This window comes from Rhinolophus sinicus, chromosome 16 (genome assembly GCF_057876585.1).
Source record: "Rhinolophus sinicus isolate RSI-liver-muscle chromosome 16, RSI-T2T, whole genome shotgun sequence".
In the NCBI taxonomy this organism is placed as follows: domain Eukaryota; kingdom Metazoa; phylum Chordata; class Mammalia; order Chiroptera; family Rhinolophidae; genus Rhinolophus; species Rhinolophus sinicus.
In genome coordinates this window covers 9,585,486-9,613,124 of record NC_142516.1, presented here as the reverse complement: position 1 = coordinate 9,613,124, position 27,639 = coordinate 9,585,486, and the positions used below count along the sequence as shown (strand labels likewise).

The window sequence follows — 27,639 nt, the reverse complement described above, 5'->3', positions numbered from 1 at the left end:
CAAAGAGCTCCTGCCTCCCCCCCAAACTACTAAGGACTGGTGGGAGGAGGGGCTGAAGGATGGGGACCCAGGACTCCTTTCCAGTCTCGCCTCCACCTGCTCATACCCTTCCTCCCCAAACACACTCTCTTTACTCTCCAACCCAAATAACTTCTCCTGGGTTCCCAAACACCACTGGCTGACACCCCTCCCTCCGTTTGCTCACAATGTTCCCTCTGCCTGGACTCCCAATAGTTGTCTAACTGGTAAACTCCTGGAAATCTTTCAAAAGCCAGTTTGGATGACACTTCTATGAAGACTTCCTGTCCCCCCGGGAGCAGAGTCAGTCACTCCTCACCTTACCTGGCTCAGTTACATGACGTATCACATTGGATTATGATCTGATTAAGACAGTATCCTCCTACAGAACAGGACATCCCCCAGAGGCAGGAACCAGGGTATCTGCTTCACTTCTCAAGGTACCAAAAGGGAAAGGGACGTTTTTTCCTTTGCATAAAGCCACTACCAAGCCATGAGCCTCGGGCAACCTCAGCCTAGAGGGGGCACCTCTTCCTAATTTGCACAGAGGCAGGTGGATCAGAAGTGACCCTGGGGATAAACAATGTAGGTCAGGGCGATGTAGAGAGATGACCCTGTCCCTTCTAAGTGTGTGACTTTTGACAGGCCACTTCACCCCTCTGTACTTCAGTTTCCTCATATCATAATTGGGGCTGCAAAGAACAGATGGAACAAGACTGCCAAGGCAGGCGAAATCCTGGGAAGGCATCTGGAGCCCAGGAAACTTCCTCAGATGTCGGCCTTGCTCACTGCTGCCACCATGCGATGGGGGAGGAGGATGCAAGGGAATCAGCTCAAGGGCTGAGCCAAGGGCCTGTAGCTGGCCACCCCGTGGGCAGCGGACAGGGCCAGTGCTTTCAAGGCAGGTGGACCAGGTTTGAATCTGTTCCTGCAGATCATTGACTGAGGGGCACTTGCCAAGTGCCTCTCCTGGATTATAACTCCTGCCTCACTGGGCCACTGTAGGAACATGAGATAAGGGATGGCACACAGTAGGTGCTCACTAAACAATTGCTCCCTTCTGCCCAAGATGGTGACTGAGCTGCACTGCCAGAATGGCACTGAGACTGAGGCCCCAGAAGGCCCAAGCATCTCCAAGGCCTCCTGGGTATGGCCGGGTCCCAGGGATGAGGAGGGGCCACAGTGCCTGGTTCCCCTTACACACCACATCCTGCCTCCCGAGAGTTTTGAACCAACGGTTATCCGAGTGACACCTCCATCTCAATCGGAGCACTGCACCACCCTAGACTACCCAAACCTGTTAGGAGGTCTGCTTTGGCCCCAGAATGTAAATAGCCAAAGGTAGCTGGAAACTAATTGCAAAATTTATTCCAGGGCTGCAGGGGCTGGGAGATTCTTAAGGGCACTTCTCATTTGGGGCTGTGGGTCTCCGGCCTTGGTGGGGACACACACTTCAGTGGGCAGGGGTGGGGACTGAGACAGGGCAGTGGAAAGCAGGGAAGCAGGGATGCCCAGTCACCTCCAACTGGGCAGGCTCAGCGCAAGCTGCAACGGCAACATGAAAGCAGGACAGGCAGTGGATGTCCAGCCCAGGGACAGAGGACAGCCGAGGCCTCTCCCTAGTGCCTTGCCCTGGAGAGTGTCTTTTAGGACAAAGGGCAGGGAGTTGAGGCCCAACTTCAAGGGTTTGCAGCAAGGGACCCAATGGGATGTGGCCAATGAGGGAGGGGCTTATTGGCAATGTCCCTCATCTGTAGACCCATACACCCTCCCCAAGGTCACCCATATTCCCACACACAGAGACTCTGAGCCCCCCACAAGGCATCCTGCTGCTCATTGAGTGGGGTGGGGGGCAAGCAACAGCTCTTCTCTGGATTGGAATAGGGCTCAGAAATAATGACCCAGCTCCACCAGTGAGGTACGTGGTATGAGGGTGTTTGGGGACAAACCATGGGCCGTACATGGTGCTAATCCCCAAACCCCAGCCTCATCCCCAAATTTGTCTCCTACCCCCCACATACACACCTTTCAAGGAGTATCTAGATTAAGAAACAAACAAAACAAATAACCTCTTGACTACAGCCTTGCAGATAAATACCAGCCTGGGCTGGCCAATTGCGAGTTGGGCTAGAATGTTGATTGTGCCAAACTTCTCCTCTGGTGGGAGAGGGATAGAAAGATGATTGTAGCAAAATTCTTTTCAGATAACATGTCAAAGTTCTCCCCTGCAGAAGTCAAATGGGGTAGAGGGCTAAGGAGGAGGTCTTTTTGTCCTAACCAGTCTCCCAATGTCCTCCAGGGCCTAACTGTCCCTGTCCAATTTTGCAGACTCAGTTATGCCTAGTTTATAAAACAGAGGGTGTCCCTCCTGGTCCGTCTGAGGGGGTCTCCAGAACCAGATGGTGCCCACTCAACTTCTTTCTGCTTCTGTTTCCAGGAGACGAAGGAGGGATGACCTCTGACCCAAAGGACATTGAGGCCCACCAGGGATTCCCCAACCTCTTCCCTGGTGCTCCAGACTCCAGGACAGATAGCTGGGAGCTGGGAGCAGGAGGAGGGAGAGGGGTGGCTAGCAGCCATCTCCTTGGGGCACTCTTAGTGGCAGTGCCAGTGGCTAGGGGGCCACCCGACCTCAGCCAGGCCCTGCCCACCCTCACCCACTTCCCAAACACAGGGCTTCAGAGAACTCAGGGGCAGAGGCCCACAAGGTGGGGCTCCTGGGTCGGCATAATAAAATAAACCGTCTGGAGGGCCGCGGGGGTGGCTGCGGCCCCTCCCCCGGCCCAGGTCCCGGTCCCACCCAGCCCAGGCTCAAGTCTGCTTGGCTTGCAGCATCTCGATGAGCAGGTTGTTGCGGGGCATCTCATTGCCCAGGTGCTTGTGGTACAGGTATTCCTTGGCCTGCATGCTCAGTGCCCTCACCTCCACCAGGCACAGCAGCAGCTGCTGGAACTTGTCCCCGCAATGCGGGTAGTGGCACAGGGTGTAATCAAGCAGGGCGGCATTGGCCTTCTCCTGAGCATCCTTCACCAGGCTGTGGTTATTCAGGAACTTCACGTCTGCAAAAGGGAGGAGCTCCGTCACCATCACCAACCCATCACATCATCGATAGTCACTGGCATCACCAACTCAGTGGAATGGTGATTCCATGGGCACTGCCACCAGCAACGATGCAACCACAATCTCCCCATCACCACCATCACCACCACGTCACCATTACCATTGTCACCGCCATGGCTGATGAACACTGCCACCATCATCACTCACTAATATCGCATCCCTATGTTGTCCCCAAACATGGCCACTGCTGCCATCATCAACCAAACCTCAATCATTCCTGTCACCACCATTGTCACCATCACCGTCATCACCATAATTAAACATCGCCATCATCAGCAGTCACCAACACCAACCTCCCTGTGGTTATCACCAACACACACTGCCACCATCAACCACCCCGCCACAATCACCTGTCGCCATCATTACTGCCATTGTCATCATCACAGTGGTCACGAGGAACACCTCTACCATCACCAAGCCCACCAGGTGTATCCCTGGGCATGTTATTTAACCTTTCAACTTCCTCATCTGAAAATGGGGGTGACAGTAGTATCTATCTCACAAGAGTGTCGGGAGAATTCAGGGACTTGACACGTGGACAGTGCTCAGAAGAACAGCGCGTGGCACAACAGCAAGAAGTCCCGATATGTCAGTTGTTACCATTCTCACTTCTCTCACCATGGCCATGATCAACACCACCCCCATCCCCATGGTCAAAACTATCCCGTTGCCATCATTCCCATGAATGTCACCACCCCGCCGCAACCACCAGAGAGGTGCACTGTGAATGGAAGGGTCCCATCTCACAACTGTGAAGCGTGTGTACTGGTGGCCCCATTCTAAAGAGCGACAGGCACTCCTTGGGTCTACCCTCTGATCAATCAAGAGGCTCCAGTACCACAAGCAGTATTTATGATGATGGGGAGGAGCCTGGATGGCCATGTGGTGGCTGCACCCCCTGGGAGTCCTGTGCAGTCGACAGTAAAGGAGCAGACATTACACAGAGCGATGGGTGGGTCTTTAAAAACATGGGGCTGACTGGAAATAAAGCAAAACAGATAGATTCAGAATGAGGTCTAGAAAACAAAGATCTCTACATAAATTAAAGCGTGAGTACACAAAGCAGGCAGGCACATTGAGTAAGAACAGGGACAAACAAAAGATCCAAGTTACACATGAAGGAACGGTTGCCTATGGGAGGCAGTGGAGGCCGGTTGGCTGCACACGAACCAATGATCCTTCGTGCCGTGAATGGAAGAGTGTGATCAATGCACCCCTGGACACCCGAGGTCCAGTGAAGAGACAAAAAATAAAATGTCTTGGGGGTGAGATGGATGGGGGTTCAAATCCCAGCCCCACCTTTTAGGAGCAGTGGCCTGTGCCCTGCCCCCTCCTGACCTGAAAGACCTTCTTCCTCTATGAAAGAGGTCATGCCTACTTTGCAGGGTGAGGGCTGGGTGCAGGGTCCTATGCAGGTGTTTGGCTCCCAGGGGTGCCCAGACAGGGTCAGTTTCTTGTCACACAGTCCTCATCACAACCTACAGACCCCTTTCAGCTCTAGGGCAGCATCTCCAGCTGGTGCCCTGCCTGCAGGCTGAGGGTCAAAAGAAATCCACAGAATCGGTCCTTCTTCCCCAAATCGTAGCCTGGCCTTCCCTGGGATGTGGCACCCAGCAGCTCAGAAAATGGCCGTCCACCACTTCCGGTCCACCCCTCCCACCCCCAGCCCTACTGCTGCGGAGGAGTCGGGAGCCCAGCGTGTGCAGCCCTTGGCCCTTCTAATCCCTCTTAACACCCACTGCGCCAGGAGAGCTTCATGCTCCTGGCAACCCTGATCCCCAGCCGCCCCCAACGCTCGCGCTGAGGCCTGTGTTGTCCAAAGTCGGATTTAAGGAAACCCGAGCTGGGCCTGGGGCGTATGGCAGGATCTGGCCCCAATCCTCCACTCCCACTCCCAGCCCCCTCTCCTTCCTGTAATAAGTGAGCCAGGGTCATTTTCTTCCTCAACTCCTCAGGGTTGACATTAGGCCATAAGGCACCTTTGTGTCAATTAGAACGAAGTGCCCCCTTATCCACAGAGAGACAGCTTGGTGAGGGGCACACAAGCTGGATTTCAGCCCCTTCGCATCCCCTGCCTAGGTTCCCTTGTGCAGTGAACAACCTGCCCAACTGTTCATAGCAGCCCTGCTCCTTCGCCTGACTTGCTCCAGACTCATTCAAAGGTCATAGGAAGTTCCCCCTCCAACCTAACTCCATCCCTATCCCAACCTCTTTCCATCCCAATACTGTTCCCTCTACCCCCTACCATCCCTGGAGCTAGGGCAAGTCTCCTGACATTGCTTTCTGACAATTCACAATAGGAGGCTGGGGGTCCAGAGAAGGGTAGGGACTAGGTCAAAGCCACACAGCAGTAAAGGGGCCCAGAGGAAACAGCTGGGGGGGAGGGGAAGACTGGCTAGGATGCTGCAGTAGAGGCAGGAGTGGGAGGGCCCTAGAGGCCCGGAGCCTCGGCTTTACCAGGATTTACTGTTCTCAGTAGCACGCACCAGGGACAGTAGAGCGGAGTGCAGGAGATGGGTGCAGAACAGGGACAGCTTTCAGGGATAGCCCCCCTCCTAGCAGTTCTATGGGTCCCCAGCTCTCTACAGACTAGAGATCCCCCGCTTTCCCCTTGAGGTTGGCTACAGGGCTGGGGAGGGAAACACACTCACTAATTAAGCCCCAACAACTACAGTATAAGCGGACCCAATTTCCTGGGCACCAACCAGACACCTTGCTCCCAGCTTAGTTAATCCCTGCAGACGCCCAGACAAGCAGGAAAGGGCACCCCTCTGGTGCAGAAACGGTGGGGCGTGCCTGGGACACACAATAGATGCCAGAGTCCGGATTTGAGCCCAGGTCTCTCTGATTCCAAAACCCTGTGGGTAAGTGGAGTCAAGCTTGGATCTGATAACATTGCAGTTCATCCAATCCAGGAGAGCCACCCAAGGGCCTCCCCTGGGGTCCTAGGTTTCCCCAGAGGCTACTCTGGACTGCAGACTCAACTTTGTCTTCACCGTGAAGGACATCATGCTTAAGTCCCGTCCCTTCTCCCAGCCTCCCTGTGCCCCCACCTAAAGGGACTGTGTGAAGACTGTGGAGTCATGGATATGACAGAGCCAACATCCCACCAAACTCCACGCCCTTCCTCCATCAATCACAGAGCAGGGATACGCAAACCTGAGATGCCCCCTTAATGTGTCAGGGGTTCAAATCCCAGCTCTACCTCCAGCTGGGTGAACTTGGGCAAGTCTCTTCCCCTCTCAGAGCCTCAGTTTCCTGTGATCTGCAACATGGAGGTAAATTAATCTCTGCCTCCTCACAGGGAACCCAAGAACTGGACCTAATCTGTGTGCCCAGCTCTGGGGCCCTAAGAGACCACAGGTTGGAGATGGGTACCCTCTAGAAAAGCCTGCTCAGCTCCCAGCAATCCTGGAGGTGGGAGGGGGAAGGGGGCCGGGAGATGGCACCCCCGCCTCAGAGAGCAGCCCGCTAGCTCTGCGGAGCTGGGGCCCCCCAGGTTCTCAGAAAAGCCCCCTTTTCACGGTTTAATTGAATATTTGAATAATCCTTTCATTCCAGTGAGGCATAAAGAATGTTGTCCCAATAGCGGTGACTCAGGCAGGCGCCCCCGCGCACAATGGCCCCTCGAGTGGGGCTGCTATTCAGGCCGCCTTTTGTTGGCGAGGAGCAGTGGGTAAATTGCAAACGCTTAAGGGAATGCTGCTGCCGCCGCCTCAATGGAAGTCAGGAAATCGAATGTTAGGTCAATCCATTAAGCTTCGATTAAGTCCTCTGCAGAACAATGCCAGCCGGGCCCATCTTCATAAACACCGTGATTGCCAGGAGAGAGGCACTAATTTTAATTAAACCTCCTTACCTGCCTCCTCGCCTGCCTGAGACGGCTATTTAGACACCAAATGGCACCCTTCTGCGGAGGCAGGCGAGAAGGAGGCGCTGAGTGGGCTGGAGGGCAGTGGGGGGGGGGAGAGTGGGGGAGAGTGGGGTGGAGTAGGAGACAGTCACCACAGGGGTTCAGGCTGCCCAGCCCAAGGAGGTGTTGCCCTAAAGGTGACACCCAGCATGCGAGCTAGAGGTCTGTGGTAAGTGGTCGTCCCTCCCTGGCCCCCAGTTCCCTTGGGAACCCAGGTCTGGTGGTCATAGAAGGAGCCCCCTCCCACCTTCCAGACTCTGGGCAAATCTTCCTTCTCATCTTGCCCAAATTTGTTCACTTCACCCCTGCCCCAGGTCTAGCCTTTCGCAGGGCTCTGCCATCCTTTTCCCATGCTGCAGTTGGAAGCACCTTCTAAAACACAAATTTGATCATGTTACCCCCCTGCTGAAAATCCTTCCCCAGGGAAGGTTCAAGATGCTAAGCCTGGCATTCAAGGCCTTGCACAGCTCAGCAGCCTCCTCTGCACCCTCTCCCTGCCCCACAGCCACAGCAGACTTTCAGGATTCTCCTATACCACTGGACAAGCTGTTCCTTCAGTCTGGAATGCCCTTGCTGCTATTCGCTTTGTTTCACCCAGAATACTCCTACTCATACTGCAAGGCCCAGCTCAAAGGCCCCTCCACCAAGAAGCCTTCCTTGATATCCTAGGTGTAGTTGGTTTCTCTTCTTTGGCCCAACCCTGATCACATTAAACTGCTCAGGGTCCTCTTCTACCTGGAACCTGTCAGCCAATGGCCTCTGTGGCTTACCTGGTCTCCTCTCTCAATGCTCTCCCACGAGTTTGGGCAGGCCAGGTCCTGGGGCTTCCGCCTTTCCTCATACCCCAACTTCACTAGAATATCTGGCCTGCTGGGCTAAGCACGCCCTCACCCACCTCAGCCCCCAAAGGCCAGGCACTGTGCCAGACACACAGCGTGCAATAGAGATGGAGACTGACTCATTCATTCATTCTTTCTATTATTAACTTGTTCATTTGCTCATCAACTTAATAATGATGGTTATAATGAAGGCAATACTGACACACATTCCAACGGCCAGGCCACGTGCTGAGCATTTTGGGGAGTTCGTTCATTAAATCCTCATAGCAAGTTAAGGATTACTATGATGGTCATTTTACAGATGGGGCAATAGAGGCTCAGAGAAGGGAGTGGTTTGCTCAAGGGCAAAAGAGACTCCACATTGAGAATCCAAGTGGTCCGTCTCTAGTCCCCATTCCTAATCACTGCCCCACCCGGCCGGGCACGGGGGCACACCCACGTGCACACATGTGCACACACTCTTCCTCCTCCATCCCACCCCTCCAGCCTGCTCCAGCTAAGCACTGTGGATACTCCAGGCTCAGGCTCCAGCTGCCTCTTCTGGAAAACAGGATCAAGCTTAGCATGAAGGGGGGTGGGGCACGCATGAGCACAGCCCCTTCCTGGACCCAGGGAAGAGGGGTGGGCTCAGCTGTGCTGTCCTCTGGACACCCCGGAAGAGGACAAGTCCTACACGGATCACCTGGTAGAGGCCAGAGCTGTGCTGGGCCTGGAAGTCCCCAGTGCTGGGGCTCTGGAGGGAAGAGGGCTGGGGGCCACAGGCTGTGTCTCAGGTCCCAAGTAGTCTGGAAAACCGAAAGATGGTCCCTGTTTTGCAGGGGTTGCCCAAGGATAGATAGAGCCCTGGCCAAGGAGATGGGTAGCTGGTGACCCCACCCACCCACCCAGCCCTCCTCAGGACCTCCCTGGCAGCCTCCTGATGGTGGTCGTGTCACGACGTATCACCTCACAAACCACCCAGACCACACTATATCCCACACTCCAATTCTATGTGTCCCAAGCGCCACCCATTCCACATATCTCTATATCTACCCAGTCCCTCCCCAGTTACACGCAGATTCTTCACACAATGTGACACATAAAATGCGCACATGTAAAACTTCACAGCCTGCACGTGTGAAAATAAAGATACAAACACAAAGGTACAAACATACACCTAACTCCTGGGTTATCCACATCTGCAAGCACAGCCGTCCATGGCTTTGGCCAGACCCAGTCCAAGAATCCCAGAGCCCAGCAGCTCAGACAAGATTAGGACACAGAGGAAGGTGGGGGCTTCCCCCAGCTGGAGCCAGCCTGGCCTGGGACCCTGAGGCTCCTCTAAAGACCTCAGGCCATGGCTCCTAACTGGCTGCCCCAGATTCAGCACCCCGCCCCCCACCATGGATGCCCCTACCAACCTCCGTAGCTTTGCAGATAAGCCGTCCAGCTATCAGCCTGTTGAGTCAGAAGACCCCACCCAGGCACCCAGGCCCATCCATGGCCGGAGTACTGGGCTTCCCACAAAGAACACGTCACTAATTACCCCCTCCCAGCCCCCTTCTTCCCCTCTGCTTCTGCCTCCCACAACTCTTGGGTAGGCGAACTCTTGCCAGATTGTGGCTATAATGCCATTTGCCGCAAAGACAATGTCTCTATCTGCCCTCTCCTCCAGTGACAAGGCATTCGTAGCCCTCTGTTTCAACCTTCCATCCCATCTGCACCTCGGCTAAAAGGTTTATTCCCCCAGCAAACTCCCACTCATCCTCTAAGACCCTGCTCAGATGTTCCTCTTCCAGGAAGCCTTCCAGGCAGAGCCCTCACACCCTGTTCTGGATTCCCCATCTCTCTGGCCCAGCCATGATGGCGCTGGCCAGAGGCCTCTCCCAGGTTGGGAGCTACCTGAGAGCAAGGAAAACCTCTGTGCTTGTGGCATCGCTGGGCACAGAAGATGGCTTGTTGGGTGAAGGAGAGGAGGCCAGCCTGATGAGAGCCCAGAGGGAGGGTAGAGACTGGATTGGCATGGGCTGGGCGGGTTGGGAAGGCAATGGAAGGGAGACACCAGGGCCTTTGGGAGTGGAGCAAGCTGGGGGCTGGGCTTGCCCTCTGCTCCCTCAGTTTCCTCCGTAGCACTTATTGCAGTCTTCCAGGCTATACGTGTTACTAACCATTCCACTAATTTATGTGTTTTACTAATCATTTTATGCACAATGTCTCTCTTCCCAAGAGAAGGTCAGCTCCCTGCAGACAGAGATTTGGGTCTTTTTTGTTCACTCCGTATCCCCAGTGCAAGGCAGAGCAAATGTCTGTAGAGTGAATGAATGAATGAATGAATGGGCAAAGGGGTCTGGGCCCCAAAGAGCTCAGACTCAGAATTTGGACCCTCCGTGTAGCAGGAAACTGGGAAAAACAGGGACCCCAGGAGGGGAGCCAGGGAACAGAAGCCCCTGAAACCACCTGTGCATTATCTGGAGGTGGCATGGGCACTTTTCTCAGGCTTTCAGCGGGCAATTCACCAGATTCTAGGAAGGGGGCCTCATCCTATAATGCGCGAGTTTATGACTTTATCTTGGCCCTCTGGACTTTGAAACAGAAACTGAGGCCCAGAAAGCAAGCAACCCTCGTTTTAAGCACCAGGTCCCCTCATGCCCTTGTTCACTAAGGGAGAGGGCCTTGCCCCACCAAGGCCCCAGCGCATAGCCCCATCTTGGGGTCTCAATGCCAGCCCAGCCATCTGCCTACCCCCTTGGCACCACCCGGCTGGGCCAGGCCTCACTCAGCCCACTCACCGAGGCTGAAGAGGATGAGGAACTTGAGGCAGACGAATTCCTGGCGGTCCAGCTGCAGCGCGTGAAGCTGTAGCACCAGCTCCTGTGCCCGCAGTACCAGGCCATGCAGCAGGGAGCCAGCCTGGGCAGCCACCGTGCTCAGCTCCACCTGGGTGGGCAGACCACAGGGGTCAGGGTGGCAGAGCATGGGGCAGGATGGGGCAGGAGCTCTGATCAGGGACTGGGAGAGTGTGTATGGAAAGTGCCAATCGGAGGATGGGGGTCCGTGTGCCCAGCCGTAGAGCTGAGCCAGGTGGGGGCAGCATCTCCTCAGGCCCCAGGAACCCTCCTGGCCCTGACACCCAGGGCCCAGGCTCTCAGCCCTCCTCACACTGCCCGCCCCCAGCTGAGGGCCCCCGTGGCAGCAGAGCCGACACCGGGCAGGTAGGTGCAGAAGGAGAGCTGAAGGGTCCTTCACACACAAAGAGCTGCTTTTGTGTTTTGTGTGGCGTCTGCAGCAAATACCATGTCTGCTGGGCGTGGAGGCAGGAGCGGGGCAGGTCTGCCTGGATACATGTGGCTATGACCACAAGACTGCCTGGGGTTCCACACATGGACACGGGCTGAGGACGTGGCCCCCTTCAGCTCACATTCACACACACGCATGGACACACTCATAGGGTCGTCCAGCCACTTCATGACGTGAACACACACACGCACCCCTTGCATGGTCACATCACAGGGCAACACAGACAGACACACGCCCACGTGTGTGCTCCCACTGACTTGGTGACAGTGAGGTCTCGACACCCACACATTTATGTGCACAATAAAATACAGGCAAACACACACACTCACACACACATTCCCACAGCCTCAGACTTTCACTTGCATGCTGGCACGGGTCAGCATACAAACACTCATACCGCAGACTCTTCATTTGAATTCACAGGTGGCCTCAGTGTCACACCTTTGGGACCAGCATTCCCCTGGCCCTGGATGGCCCAAGACACCCAGGGTGAGGCTTGAGGATGAGGACAGAAAGACAGAGGGCCTGGGATGGAGGTAGGGGCTGGAGGGCAGGGCCTCAGTCTCCCACCCCCACCCGAGCACCTGTGAAGCCGCCACCTTCTACGTCTGCCCTGGGCGTGATGTTCCTCCCCATAAGGCTAGTCCCGGTCTTCAGTCTCCCTTCTACTTCCGTCCATTTCCCCTGCACCTGCTCTCACCAGCTGGGGGTCCCCCTTCCTCCCCCCCCCCCCCGCCACTTACTCCCTGCACCATTTCAGGAGTGTCTGTGCCCAGGGACCCTATCCTAGTGCCTCTAATTCCCTGCTCTAGGGGGGAGCCCAAATTCTGACTCTGAGTTCTTTGGGGCCCAGACCCCTCTGCCCATTCATTTATTAATTCACTCTTTCAGGATTTAGGGCCTGCGAGGTCTTATCCAACCCAGCCCCTAGCAATACCTCCAGCTTTATCTCTTAGCTTGTCTCACCCCCCAGTAGGCCTCGCCAAACCCACAGTCCAGCATACCAGTGGCTCCTGGTGGCTCAAGAGTTCTAAACGTCCCTTCCTGAGACTTTGCTCATGCTTTCCGCTCTGCCTATGGTGGAGGTGGGGACTGCACCCCAGCACCTTTCACTACCTGACCACCCCCTAGTTATTCTCTCAAGATCCAGTGCCACTCCAAGAGCCTCCCCTGACCAGGCCAGGCCTCGCTCAGCCATGGAGCTGAGCTGGGTGGGGGCAACATCTCCTCAGGCCCCAGGAACCCTGTCAGCCCTAATACCCAGGGCCCAGGCTCCCAGCCCTCATGGGCACATGGACCTCCAGCCTCCGATTGGTACTTCCATGCGTGCTCTCCCTTGGGCCCTGATTAGAGCTGCTGTCCCACCGCATGAACTTGGGGAAAAGGGCTGATATTCGGGGTGCTCAGGGCCAGCCCTGGAGAGGCCTGGGACCTCTCCTGGGCTCAGAATTCTGGAAGTGCACAGTGGGGGCAGGGCAGGGCACGTCAGGTCTGGTCACCTCCTGCCCAGTGACCAGCAGGATGCTGCCCTCCTTGCCATGTTGGATCTGGCGGTAGATGTGATCAAACACCAGGAGCTCACTCCAGCAGTTCTGCAGCAGTGTCATCTGGTCGGCCACCTGCAAGGAAGAGGCACACCAGGTCCAGCGGGGTCCAGCCAGGGACCTTCCTCTCACTTCTCCTCCCACTCTCAGTTCAGAGGCTCAGTTGAGTATGTGACCTGGGAAAGGTGCTTAACCTCTCTGTGCCCAGTTTGCCCATCTGTCTAGTTCATCAAAGGGGTCTAACAACATAATAAGAGGGTCCAGCAGAGGTGCTCAGGACTCGGATGGGCGTGGCTTCAGGCCCCAGCTATGCCTTTTACAAGCTGTATGACTGTAAGCAAGTTCTATAACCTTTCTAGGCCTCGGTTTTCTCATCTGTGAAGTGGGCAAAGTATTAAAAGGTGGCTTAATGTCTACGGAAGTGCCTGTGAAGGACTCCTTTAAATGTAGGGAAGAACATTGTTAATTCCATGTGCCCATTTGTCCTGTGGTCACATCTCTAGCAGCCTCGATCACGCAAAAACAACAAGCCACAAAGAGGAAACAAGGCTTTCCCTGAGCCTCATGCAGAGCTCTCAGGCTCAGGACAAGAAAAGAGGCCTGAGGTCAAGCCCAGGGAGTGAGCAGGTGGGTGGCGGTGGTCTGGCATCTAAAGCAGCCACAGAAAAGTGACAGCAGGCAGATCTGAACACCTGGGCTGCGGTCGGGGCCTGCAGTGCAGTGGGGACCGCCCTGAGGGGGCTCCACTCTGAGGACTGATGCACTCCAGCACGGCGAGAGTGGACCCACCAGTGGTGGGTGGGACTCAGAACCGTGGGATGCCAGAGCCAGAAGGCCCTGAGGGATGCCCGGACCTAATCCCTTATTTTCCAGATGAAGAATCTGCCACCCAGGGAGGCGAGGGACCCTCATGGGGTCACAGAGAGCCAGGCCAGGGCCAGGGCTGGCATATTCCGTCCACAGCTCCCCACAGTGACAAACAATAACCCTCCTGGCACTGCAGGTCATCCTAGGAAGACGCAGTACAGATCCAGTCCCTCTCAGCCTCTGCAGCTTATCGGCCAGCCACCACCTACCCAGCAGACACCTCCTGGTCACATGACCTGGGCACCTTCCTGGCCCTGCCCTGGAGTAAATGCGAACCACGATAGCTAACACTCGTTGCACTGCAGCTCCCCAACCCTGTGAGGTTGGTATAGTGGTTATTCCCAGTCTATGGAGAGAAGATACTGAGCCCAGAGATGTCAAGTAACTTGCCCAGGATCACACAGCTCTGTCTTGCTCACATGCATGATCTTAGCCACTAGGTGGAATAAGACCCACTCTTGCCACCCAGGAGTTCACGGAATACTCTTTACCTCCCCCATGAAACCCTCGCCAAGCCTTCCTCCTTCCTTGGTGCTCTCCCCATCCTCTGGACATGGCACCTGCAACATCTGATGGCACGTATTCATGCCTCTGCCTTCCCCAATACCTGTGGGGTATGGGAAGGCAGGACTGGTCCCCCATAGGAGGGGTCAGTGAGCAGCTGGTGAACAAATATGTGCTCCCTAAGACATGCACAGAGAGCACAGAGGAACCACCCCCAACCCGGAGGACGGAGGGGTCCAAGCAGCCCCTGGCCTGAGCGCAACTGTCCCAGGCCTAACGAAAAGCTCTCTTCTGGGGGGTAGAAGCCCCCTCGTCCCCTCTGCTCCCCTCCTCTCCTGGGGACAGCCTTGGGACCTGTCCTCAGGCAGACAAAGGGAGAGAAAAAATGGACAAAGAGCAAAGCGAGTAGGTGGACACAGTCAGGCTTCCTCCAGGCCTCTCCTGCCTACCCCGTCCCCGGCCCACATGCTGAGACAGGAGACAGGGTCAATCTGTATCCTGCTCTGAGTCCCCCACCTCCCATCCTCCCTCCTCACCTCATCTCGGCGTCAAGAACCCACACCTCTCCTTCCTCTCTGGCAGAAGATTCTTCCTAGAGCCCCATTACAGTCAGAACAGAAGCCCTGCCAGGGTGACCCGAGGCTCAGCCACAGCCAGCCTGTACTTGAGGGGCCAGGAGAGACTGAGAACCAGAGCTGGGGATTCACAAAGACATTGCTTCTTATCTCACCTTAGCTCTCCTCCAGAAGTATCCAGACCCCAGAGAGCAAGCAGGAGGCACCGCATCAGTTTCCAAAGGAGGTGAGGCTCAGTGAGCCTACAACCAGGCCCCGGTCCCTGTACAGCCAGGACTCCACAACCCTGCCCTAGCGACACTCTGCCCATATTCCCGATAAGGAAACAGAGGCTCGCCTCAGGTAACACACAGGGAGCTAGGCTCTGCCCAAATGCCCCCAACTGGGCCGGTCTTGGTGGGGGGCGGTGGGAATGCTGGGTGGGGACCTGCCCTGGGAGTCAAATGGCCCACCTTCGATGACCCAGATGAAGGCAAAGCAGGAGGAAGGACATGCAGGGCTTGGCTCTGCCCCCCACCCACGGGGGCCTCAGGAGCAGATGCACTTGTGCCCAGATTGAAGGAACAGGGGGTGGGGAGGTGGAAGAGTGAAAGATAAGGGGGAGAATTAGGAGATAAGCAGGCTGAGCCTTAGGGAGAAAGCAGAAGGGGTCACCGTGACCCGGCTGGCCAAGCCCTGGGAGCAGACTCTGTACCCAGACCCAGGCACCAGAAGTGGGGGCAGCCCTGCCTAGCAGGGCTGATAGGGGCAGAGAGATGCAATATGGTGGCTGAGCTTTGGTGCCCAGTGCCCTTTGTTTTATTTCCAGCCCAGTCACACATCCTTCTCTGCCCTGATTTCCTGTTCTGAGAGTGGGAAAAATAAATCCTCCCTCATTCGGTTAGAGAAAATGTGTGGACACGGGGATGTCCGTTGTAAGGGCTCCGTGGACCATGGTTGGCTCGCCTGGGGACGATGTCCCAGCCTGCGTTCCCACACAGCCCAGCCAAGCAATCTTTCCTGCCAGATTTTTCACTCGCTCTTCCACTAGATGGACAGATGGACACATAAAGACACCCAACTCCAAGACACTCCCCAAACAGATGAGCACATGTGTACAAACACACACACACACACACACACACACACACACACACACACACACACACACACACACACTTCTCTTTCTATTTAAAAGAAAACCAGAGGGCCGTAGCTGCCAGCTCCTCTCCACAGGAAAGCAGGTGGCTAAGAGGCACACTTAACCAAAGAGGGTTGGTTTTCACCTTCCCTAAGTTTCTCCCTATGCAAAATGTTCCCCCTCTGGCCCCAGGCCTCCCTGCTGTCCTGGGAACAAGGACGTTTGTAGTCCAGGCCCTGGGGTCCCTTGTCGCCTGGCCCTTCTGCCTGGCCCACCAGCCACCCACCCCTCCTGCTGTCTGCCACAAATCTTCCAGGAGCCTTGACACTTTGCAGCCTGCCTCAGAGACGGGGTATTTATGGGTGCAGAGCTGACCTCCCTCCCAGCAGGCCCCCCTCTGGAGCCCCCTGGGGTCTGATCAGTCTGCGGCCGAAGGCCAGCAGGCTCTGTAATTCTCCAGTGGCTGACATGCCACGGGCTGGCCACGGAGTTCTCCTGGCCGAGTCGTCAGCAGGCCCGTCGTTTTTCAGCCTAGGACTGACAGAGTTACTGCTGCTTAAATGAAACCATATATCTGAGCAGTTAAATCTGTTGCCAATCGAGGGCCTCGGAGCTGGACGTGGAGGGCGAACTGAAGTCACGATGGGTCATTAGGCACTCCTGGCCCTTGCCTCCCACTCCTTAATTCCTAGCTTGCATCCTCCCAACCTGTCCTTCACGGGAACTGTCCACACAGGCTGACTGCCTGGGCCTACACACTGCCCCGCACTGAGCCGCAGGTACAGGTGGGCTTCCACTACCTGGCAGGTATGAGTTTGCTTTATAAACCCAGGCCAAGTGGGCCCCATCTGCTCCCAGAACTCTAGGTGCTCAGAGGCTCATGGACACAATGTATCTGTTTTTCATGCTTCCCAGCCAGGCCTCTATACTACCTGCAAGTACAGATTAAATTGTTTCACAACAGAGGAGACAGGAAGGGGGATGCAGCTGCTGCTCCCACTTACTGAATGCTTCCTGTGTGCCGCACCCCATGCTAAATTCTTCACCTGTCCTGCCTCACTAAATCCTTACAACAACCCTATGAGGAGGATATTATTTCAACTTCCCCCATTTTATAGATGAGGAAACTGAGGCCTAGAGGAGTCAAGTGACTTGCCCAAAGTCACACACCTGGTAAGTGGCAGAGCTGGAACTTGAACACAGGCCTCCCTGATTCTGGTCTTTGCTGTTAACTCTGCGCCATTGTCAGATGTAACATGCTATGATGCGCGAGATGGAAAAATAGAGGCAGAGGGACATCCAAGCTGGGAAACAGGATGGAGGAGGAGAATCCCCAAAGGGCATCCAGAGCTCCAACATCTGGGCCCCCAGCATCCCTGACAGCTCAGCAAAGACCCCAGGCCTTCCCCTGGGCATCAAGACATCAGCATCAGAGGGCTGAGTGGGCCTCTGGGAAGAGGATATGGGGCCTCTGCCAGACCTGGTAGGCTGTCCATCATCCACTGCCGAAGGACCCACTCCTGGTCCAAGCTCTGCTTCTGAACCAGCCAACCTGCCCAGACCTGCCTCATAGGACCACCTGGAACTCCCGGACACATGATGCCTTTCCACATTCGGGGCCTTAGCCTATGCTGTTCCCACTTCCTGGAATGCCTTAATCTTCTCAGGCTGCTTTCTGGAAAGGCACAGATCAAAGGAACCTTCCCTAACGTTCTTAGGGCCATTTGCTCTCCTGCTGGGCTCCCTCAGCCCCTTTCCATTGCTCTCAGAGCCCTGGGCACCCTGCATTGGCATTGCCTATGTACATGTCTGTCTCCTCTCTAGCCTGGCAGACTCCTGGGTTCAATTCATTTCAGTGTCCCCAGTGCCCAGCCCAAGGGCTGCCCCACTCTCAAAGCTAGGGAGCCCCCTTTGCTGTCTGCTAAGATGTACGTCCTGCCCAGAGGTGAGGGGATGATGAACGGTCAGCCAAAAGGGAGAACAGGGTCATTCAGCACTCCTCCCCCTCGTCTGCCTCCCCACCTCTGGCTTTGCAAACAGACACCAGTCCAGGACTCAGTGGACAGTGGGAAAGAAGTTCCATGTGGCTGATGAGAGCCCTCTAAGGACTGGGCTGGTACTTATCTGCAAGGCTCCTTTACAGGGGGTGGTGACCACGGTTCATATTCCTGGGCTCAATTCAGAGACTCTGGGAAGGGGAAGCAGGAAGGTTTGGACCACAGAGAAGCCAGAGGCAGGAAAAAACACTCAGCAAAGCTGGGACAAAAGCCCTTCCCATCCTGCGTGAAAAACCCCGAGAGACTAGGAAGGCAGCCAGAGGAAGTGCCCTGCCCCTGGATCCAGGGCTCTGGAAGGCTGGGAATGCTCTGTTCCTCCTCCCGCTGCATAGGGGGCTCATGGGAAATCTGGAGGGGAAGCTGGCAACCAACCCAAGGGTCCTCATCCCCTACCAGGGCCTCCAGCCATGAGTGGAACAATCCATCTGGGATTGTTCAAGGCTCTGCCTCTTGTCCTACCCATGAAGTTGGCCCACAGAAGGGACAGGGGTAAGAAAACCCACCCCATGACACCTTGCATATCCCCAGGCCTCAGCCAAGACAGGCCCTCCACAGTAGAAGCAGGAGCCATCACCACCAATTCTTGGCTCCCAGAGTAACCCAGGCCCCCAGCCCATGATGCCCACCCCCACCTTATTCCCCCGTATGCCCAGCCCAGCAGGCAGTGCCCCCGGCCCATCCGGCCACCTGCCCCTGGAGGGGAAGCCCAGGCCCAAGTGACGTCAACACTGACAATGCTGCTCAAGGCTGCAGTGGCCCCAGCAGGGAGGGCAACAGGTCCCGCTGTTTACACCCAGCCCCGGAACACCAGCAGGGCCGGCTTGGGAAAGGCAGACACCGATTGGCCTGAGCTGAAGAGGGCCTGTGCCCGGGCCAGAGAGGATGGGCCTGGCCGGGCTTGGGGGGCCTCTGAGGTTAGCAGAACACCCTGATCATAGGCAGCCAGGGCACTAGAGGGGCAGCTGCCAGGCCTTGGGCCCTTCAAACCACTAGACGGGATGACAGGGAAATTCTTTCCTGTCTGGCCTCATTTTCTCCCGATGCTCTCCTGCTTACTTTAGCCACAGGTTCCTCAACCCAGGAGGATGGAAGACCTTGCAGTAGAGAGTCGGCCTCATCTGGAAGATCAGTGGCCAGCCCTGCCATCCCCTCTCTCCCCTCCCCCTCAACTCCCCCCCCCACACACACACACACAGACACACACACTTACACATGGGACAAATCATCACGCACGAGAGAGGCAGGGACAGTAAGATCCTTCACTTTAGCTGGGAAGGAGAAGGCCCATAATCATCCCGAACTCTGAGACACTGAGACCTCCATCTATGACACGTGAGGCTGACGAGGATCGGCAGCTTCTCCAAATGGGAGAACAGGGTGGGTGGGACGCTCCCCCTGACGTTGGGCTGGGGCAGCCAGAGAGTCTCCCAAGGACTCAGCTAGTCTTTTGGGAGCCCGGGATCTCAGAGGAAGAGAGAGATAAGTGCCTACACAGACACAGACTAGGAGAGAAACGGACAGAGGCTGAAAGGGCTGGTGAAACACAGAAAAGCGGAGAGACAGCACCCCAGGGAGAGAGACAGTGAGACAACAGAAAGAAACAGAGGCAGAGGCAGAAGAAGCAGAGGCTGTGAGAGATAGAGACTCAAGAAACAGAGAAGGAGAGAGAGAAAAGGGGGGAATGAGGAATGGGGGGAAAGCAAGGAAGGCTGTGATGGATCAGAAACACGACTCAGCACCTCCCTGTCCCCAGACACTGGCTGAAGTCTGGGCAGGACATCCCTGTCCAAGGCGTGACTGACACTGAGGCTTGGGCAGCTACGAGGACACCCCACATACAGCTGCCAGCCAGGTAGGAGGAGGTACTCACCTCCAGCTCCTTGAAGACCATGCACCTGCGTGCCCAGTCCACGATGGAGATGAAGGTCTGGTCAGCCATCCTGCACAGGAGGCTGAAGGCCGCAGGCTGGTCTGGGCGGCCTTTGGCCGGTTCTTGCAGGCAGCCCACGATGCGCGCCCGTACCTGGTCCTCATCTGGCTCCAGCTGCAGCAGCTGCAGGATGAGCTCGGGAATGCCAGGCCCTCCAGAGAAGGGCTCGGGGTAGCCGTAGGGTGGCCCAGGCTGCGGTGGGCTGGCGTAGGGCTCTGGGTACTCGGACTTGATGGCACGGCCAGGGAAGGCAGGATAGAGGTAGCCGGCCAGGGGCCCGTGGGTGCCAGGCACAGCCATGGGCAGGGCTGGGGCCCCAAAGTCACCCAGTGGCCCAGAAGGTGGACCAGAGGCCAGGCCCTTGGGTTCTGGCGCGTGCAGGCCAGGGGGCAGCATGTAGTCCGGTGGGGGCGGTGGCGGTGGGGGCACCCCCACAGGGGGGCCTGTCTCTAGCTTGAAGCCGTTGGCTCGAATCTGTGCCTTCTTCTGCTGCTTCAGGGCCCGGTCCCGCTTGTACATGGGCCCAAACTTGTTCCGGCCGCCCCGCATGCGGTCAGCACGCACAGCTGTGGACAGAGGCAAGGGTCAGGCTCACCCCCTCCAAGCCACCCTCTGTACTGCCCCATGCACAGATCTTTCCCAAACAGATCTGACTGTGAAACTCGTTCCTGGCTCCTAAGTCAATACGCTTTCATGGGTCCCTCTGCATGTAGGTGAAGTCAGTCTCCTTAGCCGGGCGCTCAAGGCCTTGTCTCCCTCATGAGACCCTGTGTTCTTTCCACTCCACCTTCCTCATCTCTCTGCTCCTCTTCTTCTTTACCCTGCCTTTGATATTCCTACTGCCTCAAACCCTTTCCTTCTCTTCTGCCTGCTGAACATGCAGCCCTCAGATCACCACCTCCATGAAGTATTCTTGGATTCACCCAGGCAGAATCCACTGTCCTTGCTCGAGATGTCCTGCCTCTTGCCCACTCTCATCCTGCTGAACGGTACCATGCCATGTGACCCAGGCTGAGAGCTTCTGGGGGCTCACCAATAGGTTCAGGTTGGGCACAGGGCATGGCAGGGAGATAGTGATAGGAAGTGGGCCCTGAACAGCCTTGTTCACACCTGGGTCCCAATATCTAGCTTTTTACTGACTGGCTGTCAAAACCCTGTTGCAAAATGACTCAAATTTGCCTTCAAATTTGAAGCTGAGTTTAGAGTTAGCTCAGGCTCTGTGCTGGGGGAAGGAACCCCTTGCTGGTCACGAATATGTCACCAACCAGACCCAAATGTTGCATCTCTGCAGCTGCAGTGTGGCCCCAGCCCCTATTCAGACAATACCCTACCCTGGGCTCCAGGAGGAGGGAGAAGGGAGGGAGAGGGCAGCACTCAGCAAGGGATGTGTCTTGGGGGCCTGCTCGGCCAACCTTCCTGCCACAGGGGTGGGCTGCCCTCCTCAGAAAGCTCACGTCCCACTAGGGGCTTATGCTGCTCACAATAACCAGCTCTCCTGGCCCCTGGGGACCTGAATCTGGGGACATGGGCTCTGGGGACAGGACAGGAGACCTCCCATCCAGGAGTCCTTCCTCTGTGGCAGAACTTGTGGTCTGCAGCTCTCCTTCTATATTGTTTAAAAAGTTTAGCCAACAGCTGCCTGCTCAGCGCAAAGCCCAGCTGGGGCCAACAGGGTGGAAGCCTACGACGGTCCACCCTCAAAGAGCTTGAGTCTTTCCTGCCTCTGGACTGAGGGCTGAGGGCTGAGGCAAGAATGGGCCTGAGTCCTGTGGGGGTGATTGTTCCCCAGTCCCAAGCCCTCTCAAGGTCTGGCTGAAAACAGGGCGGGAACTCTTGCCTGCTGAGTGAATGAACTGAGTGAATCCTCTGGACGGATGAACGCAGGAACAGATGGGTAGGCTGGAGGAGTGAGGGCTGGGCAGTGATGGTGGATAGATAATATCGTAAAGAATGCCGATAATAATAAAGCTAACCCGTTGAGCATTTACTGTTTGCCAGGTACGATATTAGGAGCTTTCGTACAATTCTCTCACTAACTCAATGCGGAAGGCACTGCGACGAAGCCCATTTTTCAGATGGGGAATCTGCAGCTCAGAGGTTAAGGAACTTGCTTAATGTGGCCCAGCAGGTAAGTGGTGGCACTGGAACTTGAACTCCAGTAAAGGAATTGAGCAGCCAAGAGGACTTGCTCTGGATGGTGCTAGATGTCCGTGGGGCTGTTGCAGAACTTTCCACAGACGGAAGAGCTCTGCAGGGCTCTGCCCAGTGCAGCCCACCCCGCTCAAGGGCTGGGGAGAGGCTCACCTTTCGGGGTCCACTTTCAGATACTTCTCAGCTCAACCCAGGCTGGGCCTGCACACATCCCTCACCTGGGCCGGACCCAGGCCAGTTTTCACCCCTGTCCGGCAGAGATCCGCTGGACTGTCAGGTGAGGGGCCAACCACCGGGCCCCAGAAAGCGGCGCCCTCCCTTCTCCCCTGTCTCACTCCACCCCCTACACCCGCTCTGTCGGAGGTCAGGGGTCGGAGGTCAGGGGTCGGAGGTCCGCGGCGCGGCGCGCGCACCTTCCAGGCGCATCCCCACCGTCAGGCACTTCTGGAAGCGGCAGAAGGGACAGCGCTTGCGCTGCGTCTTGTCGATCTTGCAGCTCTGGCTCTCGGTGCACGTGTAGTGCTTGTTGTTTTGCACCGTGCGCTTGAAGAAGCCCTAGGGAGAGGGGAGTCAGCGTGGGGCGGGGCGACCCTTCTCTACCTCCTGGCAGGGCTTTGCCCCGCGTTTCCCTGCGCTCGCCTTCCCGCCCCGCGCTAACCTTGCCGGCCGGCGGCCCGCTCACCTTGCAGCTCTCGCATGTGAGCAGCCCATAGTGGTAGCCCGACACCTTGTCCCCACACACGGGACACAGCTCGTCCAGGTCCTCGTCGTATGAATAGTCCATGCCCGCGGCGTCCGTCTGCGGAGGGAGGAAGGGGTCAGGTCAGCGCAGGTTGGGACGGCGACTGGCAGCGCCGCAGACCTGAGTTCCCGGGGTGCTGCAGCACCGCGGCCGCGCGCTCTCGGCGCCCTCCTCCTGCCCTGCATGTGGCCCCTAGGACAACGCCCTGGGCCAAGCCGCCCGAGGCAGGCCACCCATTAGAGCGCCCTGCGCGCCCCGCGCCGGCCTCTCCTTCCCGGTCCCGGTGCCTGCCTCGCGCTCCCCTTCCCAACTGGGGGCTCCTCCCTCGCTGCCCCCGCCGAGCCCCAGCGCGGACCCTCGCATTCGATGTGTTTCGATCCAGATTCGTTCATCAGAGAACAAAACCCCGATTCTGAGAAAATGAGATGGGCTCGGCAGCGCGGGAGATGCCAGTGAACCGGGACGCAGTGGGGCCCGAGTGTTTTGGGATCTGACAGAGACGAGGGACACAGACACACAGTTTGGGAGAAACAGAGAGCTGGGCCGAGACGAGAGCGAGAGACACGGAACCCGCGCTGCTTAACGGAGAGAGGACCCCCAGGATGACAGACACGAAAATCCGAGTGACAGAGACCCAGTGATGCCGAGTCAGAGAAAACCTGGGGAGACGAGAAAGACGTAGAGGCAGAGACAACGAAAGAGAGAAACAGAGATCAGAGACACCGAGAGACAGAGGCTAAACAAGAAATCCTGGGAGAGACGGACGCAGAACCAGAGACAGTGGTAGATGAGACACGCCGAGAGACAAGAGAAACCTGGAGAGACGGAGGAGCCCAGCCAGGTGGTCGGGACCTGAAGCCGCACGGAAAACGGCCGATCGGAGCCCGAGCTCCGAGGCGGGGCCCCGCGAAGTCAGACCCAGACGGGAACTCGAGCCGAGAGGGATGGAAAGCGACGGCGCCCAGGACAGAGGGCCCAAAGGCCGGGAGAGACAAAGCCCGAGGCAGCGACGGCGACGGGAGGCGCAGCCCGTGCCACCGAGACCAGACGTCGGGCGGAGAGACGAAGAGAGGGCGCAGAAGAGACAGCGGGCGCCGGGCGGGGAGCCGCAGGCCCCGCGCCAGGCGCAGAGACCTCGGGCGGAGACCCCGCGGGCTCCCGGAGGCCGAGCCCAAGGCGGTGGAACGACCTCGGGCAGAGAGTCGAAGTCCCACGGAGGGAAGCGCGCAGAGCCCGGACCGGGAAGCGAGAAGGGGCGCGACGGCGGCCGCGGCCCGCGCGGCGCCCACCTGGCTGCTCCTGCGAGCAGCAGCGCCCGCGTCCCGCCCGCGCCGAGTCCCGCACCTCCCGGCCGCGCCGCCGCCGCCGGCGATGAGCCGCACCCGGGCGCAGCGCCGCCCGCCCGCGATGACAGCCGCTCGGGCCGGGGGCGGGGAGGTGGGGGCGCGGGGCCTCGGCGCTCCCCCCACAGGCGCCTCCCCGCCCCCGCCGCCTTCAGGGCTGCTCCACCGCGCACCTGGGACCCGGGCCCCTCCGCCGCTAGTGCGCGCCGAGCGAACCAGCCGCCCCGGGCCCAAGCCGGCCCCTCTATATCGGCGCGTGCTGTATCCGGGGGCGGAGGCCAAGCCGGCGTCCTCCCCACCCTGGGCTCGGCCCGCGCCCTCCCCCGCCACCTAGCCGGGCTCGCGCCTTTACCCTAACCCTCTGGGCGCACCCCCCCCCCAAGCCCCAACCCGCCCCCACCGCGGAGCCCCAGCGGCTCCGAATCAGGCAGGTGCTGGGCGCCTGGGAGCCTAGGGCCACCGGCCGGCGGTGGGAGGAAGAGAGCCCGTTTCCCAATTCAGCTTAGTGGGGGCGAGGGCCACGCTAGGGGCGCTGGTCGTTTTGCAGCGTGGAGGTGGGTAAGGCCGAACGTTGGGGGCCTTGGCTAAGGCACCAGTTCAAGTCTCACTGGAAGCTTAAGCACACCTCCCGCCTCTCAGGTCCTCAGTTTGCTCATCTGTGAAGTGGGACTGATGATTGGCCTTCCTTGAGGGTGGTCGTTCGGATGAACCCCAGTGGTGATGACAAAGCACGTGCGTGTACTGCGAGGCGATCAGTAGTGTCCATCCATGAGACCTGGGCAAACCCTTTCTCCTCGGTGGGCCTCGGTTTGCTCGGCTGGAAATGGGGATCGTGGTCATCCCACCCTGCGAGTTTTCCGAGGTTTGGTGAGGACCCGAAGCCAACGAGGGAGCGGGAGCTGGGAGACGAGAGCCCGGGGCAGGAGAAACCCCTCCCGCTCTGGTTCTGCGCTCGAACCGGGCTGGGGGCAGGGGAAGGGAGAGGCTGGCAGCCCTGGGCACAAGCGGTTCCCTGGGCGGGGACGGGCTGAGCTCTCTCTCTGGGCTGGGGAACGTCTGCCGGGTCACTCTCGTTTTTTTCAGATGAAGTTGAGACGCAAGAGAAGAGGGCCGTCTGGCATCCTGCGGCTCCCCACCCCCTTCAGGCACCTAGGGTAAGTAGATTGTTGAGAGCAGCGAGACTAAGATGGGAAATAGAGCAATTAATTATGAATCTGCAGCGACGCAACCGACCCAAAGGCCCAGATCTGAAGGCTCGGACCCTTGGCTGCAGCCGGCTTCACCTGGGCCCCAGATAGAAGGCCTCCTGCTTTGGTTGGAGCTGGGGCCTTAATCTTGCGAGCCCAGGAGCCGAAGGCCAGGCTGAAGACTCCTCACGGACCACTCCTCATCTCTCTCAGCCCGCGGAATAACGGGCAGAATCTGCCGGGGATTTGCTGTGCAAGTTCGGGCAGGTCACTTAGCTTCTCTGAGCCTCAGTTTCTCCACATATGAAATGAAAAAGAGGGGCCCTCCATACATAAGGGGTTCTGCGGTTTCCAAGAGATTCTGTGGTTGAATCTTGGTGAAGAGGGAGGACAGAGAGCCAGAAGCACAGTTAGTTGCAGACTCCTCTACCCCTAGGCCCTGAGAAAGGACAGCATTTGCCAGAGCTGGAGGTGGGGGTCTACTGTCTCTTAATATCAGGGAGGGGCCCTCAGAAAGTGAAAAACAGGAGCAGCACCTCCTCTGCAGGGGGAGTGAAAGAGATTGAGGAGGACAGCTGGGAAGGGAGTCCCCTTTTGGCTTCTCTAGGGTAAAGCCCACTGGGGTCCCCTGGACATTGTTGAGGAAGACCCAGGCAGTATAAATAGAGCCCGGGCTGGGGGGCCAGGTGGGGTGGGGACAGGGCTCTGAGCCAGTCCTCCCCTTCTTCCTCCTCCTCAACCCTCCTCTTCCCCAGGGGTACTTGGGTTGACCCTCCAGGTTCCATTGCAGTTGCCTTTCAGCCTCAGGTTCCAGCTCATGTGAGGAATCACAGCCCCTCACGTACCTGCCCAGGGAAGCAAACATTGACCTGGCCCAGCCACAGACCCCAGACTGACAGATGGACACTGAAGACAGGGAATCCACAGAAACTCAGAGACAGCAAAGATGCAGGCAAGGAGACCCAGGGACGATAGACACACGCACAGACTACCAGGCTTGGGTCAACACAGCTCTGTGAACACTGCCCCCCCCCCATAGACAGCAGGACACCCCAGACCCCATTGAGTTTGTCCCCATAGGCCTAGTTCCTCCCATCAGCCGCATCGGGAAAAAGGGGGTAACATGATGGGAGGGCAGGTCTGGGAAGATCCCCGGCCCCTTCTCTGCCCAGAGCAGCGGACACCCGTCACTCAGTAGAGCAGGCAGTGGCCAGCCCAGGCCGCAGGGAGGCACTGAGGAGGGAGGCTGGCCATTAGAGGCCTGGGCCCAGGCCCTCACTTACGGAGCGGAAGGCGAGCTCTCACGCTGGATGAGGGTGGGCAGTGGGCACCGGGGGTCCGAGGGGAGGCTCCGGCAGCCCAGGTTGGGCAGTGGTGACGGTGGGCACACGGAACTCCTTCACGCCACGGCGGGCGGCAGGCGGACAGTAGGCTGGCTCTGTCCAACCGTCCTCCTCCTCCCCGCCCTGGGGGGGGGCACCAGAGGCCCAATTGGTCTCTGCCCCCACGTGACTCTGCAGGCCTCTCTCCTTCTTTGTTGGTGTTTCTCTTCATTTAGGTCTATTTTTTTTCTTCTCTTAAAAGAAAAAAATAGTACCCCTATCTATCTGGGGGCCGCGGGTGGGGGCGGAGGCCAAGGCACTCTGGAGGCCTTGGCCAGCTGGCTGTTCCAGGCCGCTGTGGGAGCCCAGAGGCAGGGACCCCACGTAGGCGGGTAGGCAGCCCCGCTTGTTAGCGACTGGGTGGGAGTGGGGCCTGATTTATGGGCGGCTCCCCCACCCGGCCTGCAGCCCAGCTTCTCTCCTCTTGAACGGCTACCTCCCTGGGGCCTGGCCTGGCAGGGTCCAGTCTGGCCCAGACATGGGCGTGCAGTCAGGTCGGACTGGTGTGGAGGCAGGGGCGTGGATGACTTGACCAGATGGCCCTGCGACTTTGGCCTGGTCATTTTACTCCTCTAGAGGTGAAGAAAGGAGGAGGGGGCCAGAAGGCAAGCAGGTGAGCTGACTGTGGTCATTCCACGCTGGCTTTCTGAATGTCACCACCTACCATGGGCTGCTGATTCCCAGTCCGTAGCCGGAGAAGTTGAGGGTGGGTCAGGTGGTTGGCTACAGTGGGCCAAGTGGTAGCTAGGCCAGGATAGGGCAGGGGAGAGGGAAGGGAGTTTTGTCTAGAAGATCAGGCCTCCCAGCCAGCACAGCTGAGGATGTCCCTGCTGTCCAATTTCCAGACCCAGACAAGGCCTGAACTGTCCTGGACCGATAGGGCCCAGGTTACTCTGTTCTGCCCCTTTCACGGGCATGGCACCCTCTTTTTTGCATTCCTTCGTTCATCTCACCTTTACTGAGTACATACTAGGTGCCAGGCAATGGGGAAAAGGGAGAAAAAGGAAAGAAGTTTCTGTCTTTGCAGGATTTACCTCCTAGCCATTCATCCTGGGGAGTGGGCAGGGGCAC

The 27,639-nt window shown here is 57.6% G+C and overlaps 1 protein-coding gene across 4 annotated transcripts; it reads right to left on the bottom strand.

Moving 5' to 3' along the window:
- Positions 1–1,360: 1,360 nt before the first annotated feature.
- NR5A1 (nuclear receptor subfamily 5 group A member 1) lies at positions 1,361–26,621 on the bottom strand. Of its 4 annotated transcripts, none has more exons than XM_088792952.1 (7): positions 26,470–26,621; positions 22,597–22,713; positions 22,328–22,469; positions 19,704–20,329; positions 12,666–12,785; positions 10,659–10,806; positions 1,361–3,077 (listed from the first exon to the last, which is right to left on the bottom strand). In XM_088792952.1, exons 2-7 carry the CDS (start codon positions 22,696–22,698, stop codon positions 2,830–2,832), a joined length of 1,386 nt encoding a protein of 461 aa, XP_088649078.1. In that variant the 5' UTR covers positions 22,699–22,713; positions 26,470–26,621; the 3' UTR covers positions 1,361–2,829. The 4 variants fall into 4 exon arrangements, with proteins under 4 accessions (XP_088649078.1, XP_074187095.1, XP_074187096.1 ...); XM_074330994.2 differs by lacking the exon at positions 26,470–26,621 and adding an exon at positions 24,173–24,309; XM_074330995.2 differs by lacking the exon at positions 26,470–26,621 and adding an exon at positions 23,946–24,278.
- Between the last annotated feature and the right edge of the window lie 1,018 nt (positions 26,622–27,639).

Bases quoted from the DNA above. Each gene is read 5' to 3' on its own strand.
- NR5A1 (XM_088792952.1), bottom strand. From the start codon at position 22,698: ATGGACTATTCATACGACGAGGACCTGGACGAGCTGTGTCCCGTGTGT. The intron at 22,470-22,596 runs GTGAGCGGGCCG...CCCTCTCCCTAG, and splicing joins TCACATGCGAGAGCTGCAAG to GGCTTCTTCAAGCGCACGGT. The intron at 10,807-12,665 runs GTGACCAGACCT...CTGCCCACCCAG, and splicing joins TGCTGGTCACTGGGCAGGAG to GTGGAGCTGAGCACGGTGGC.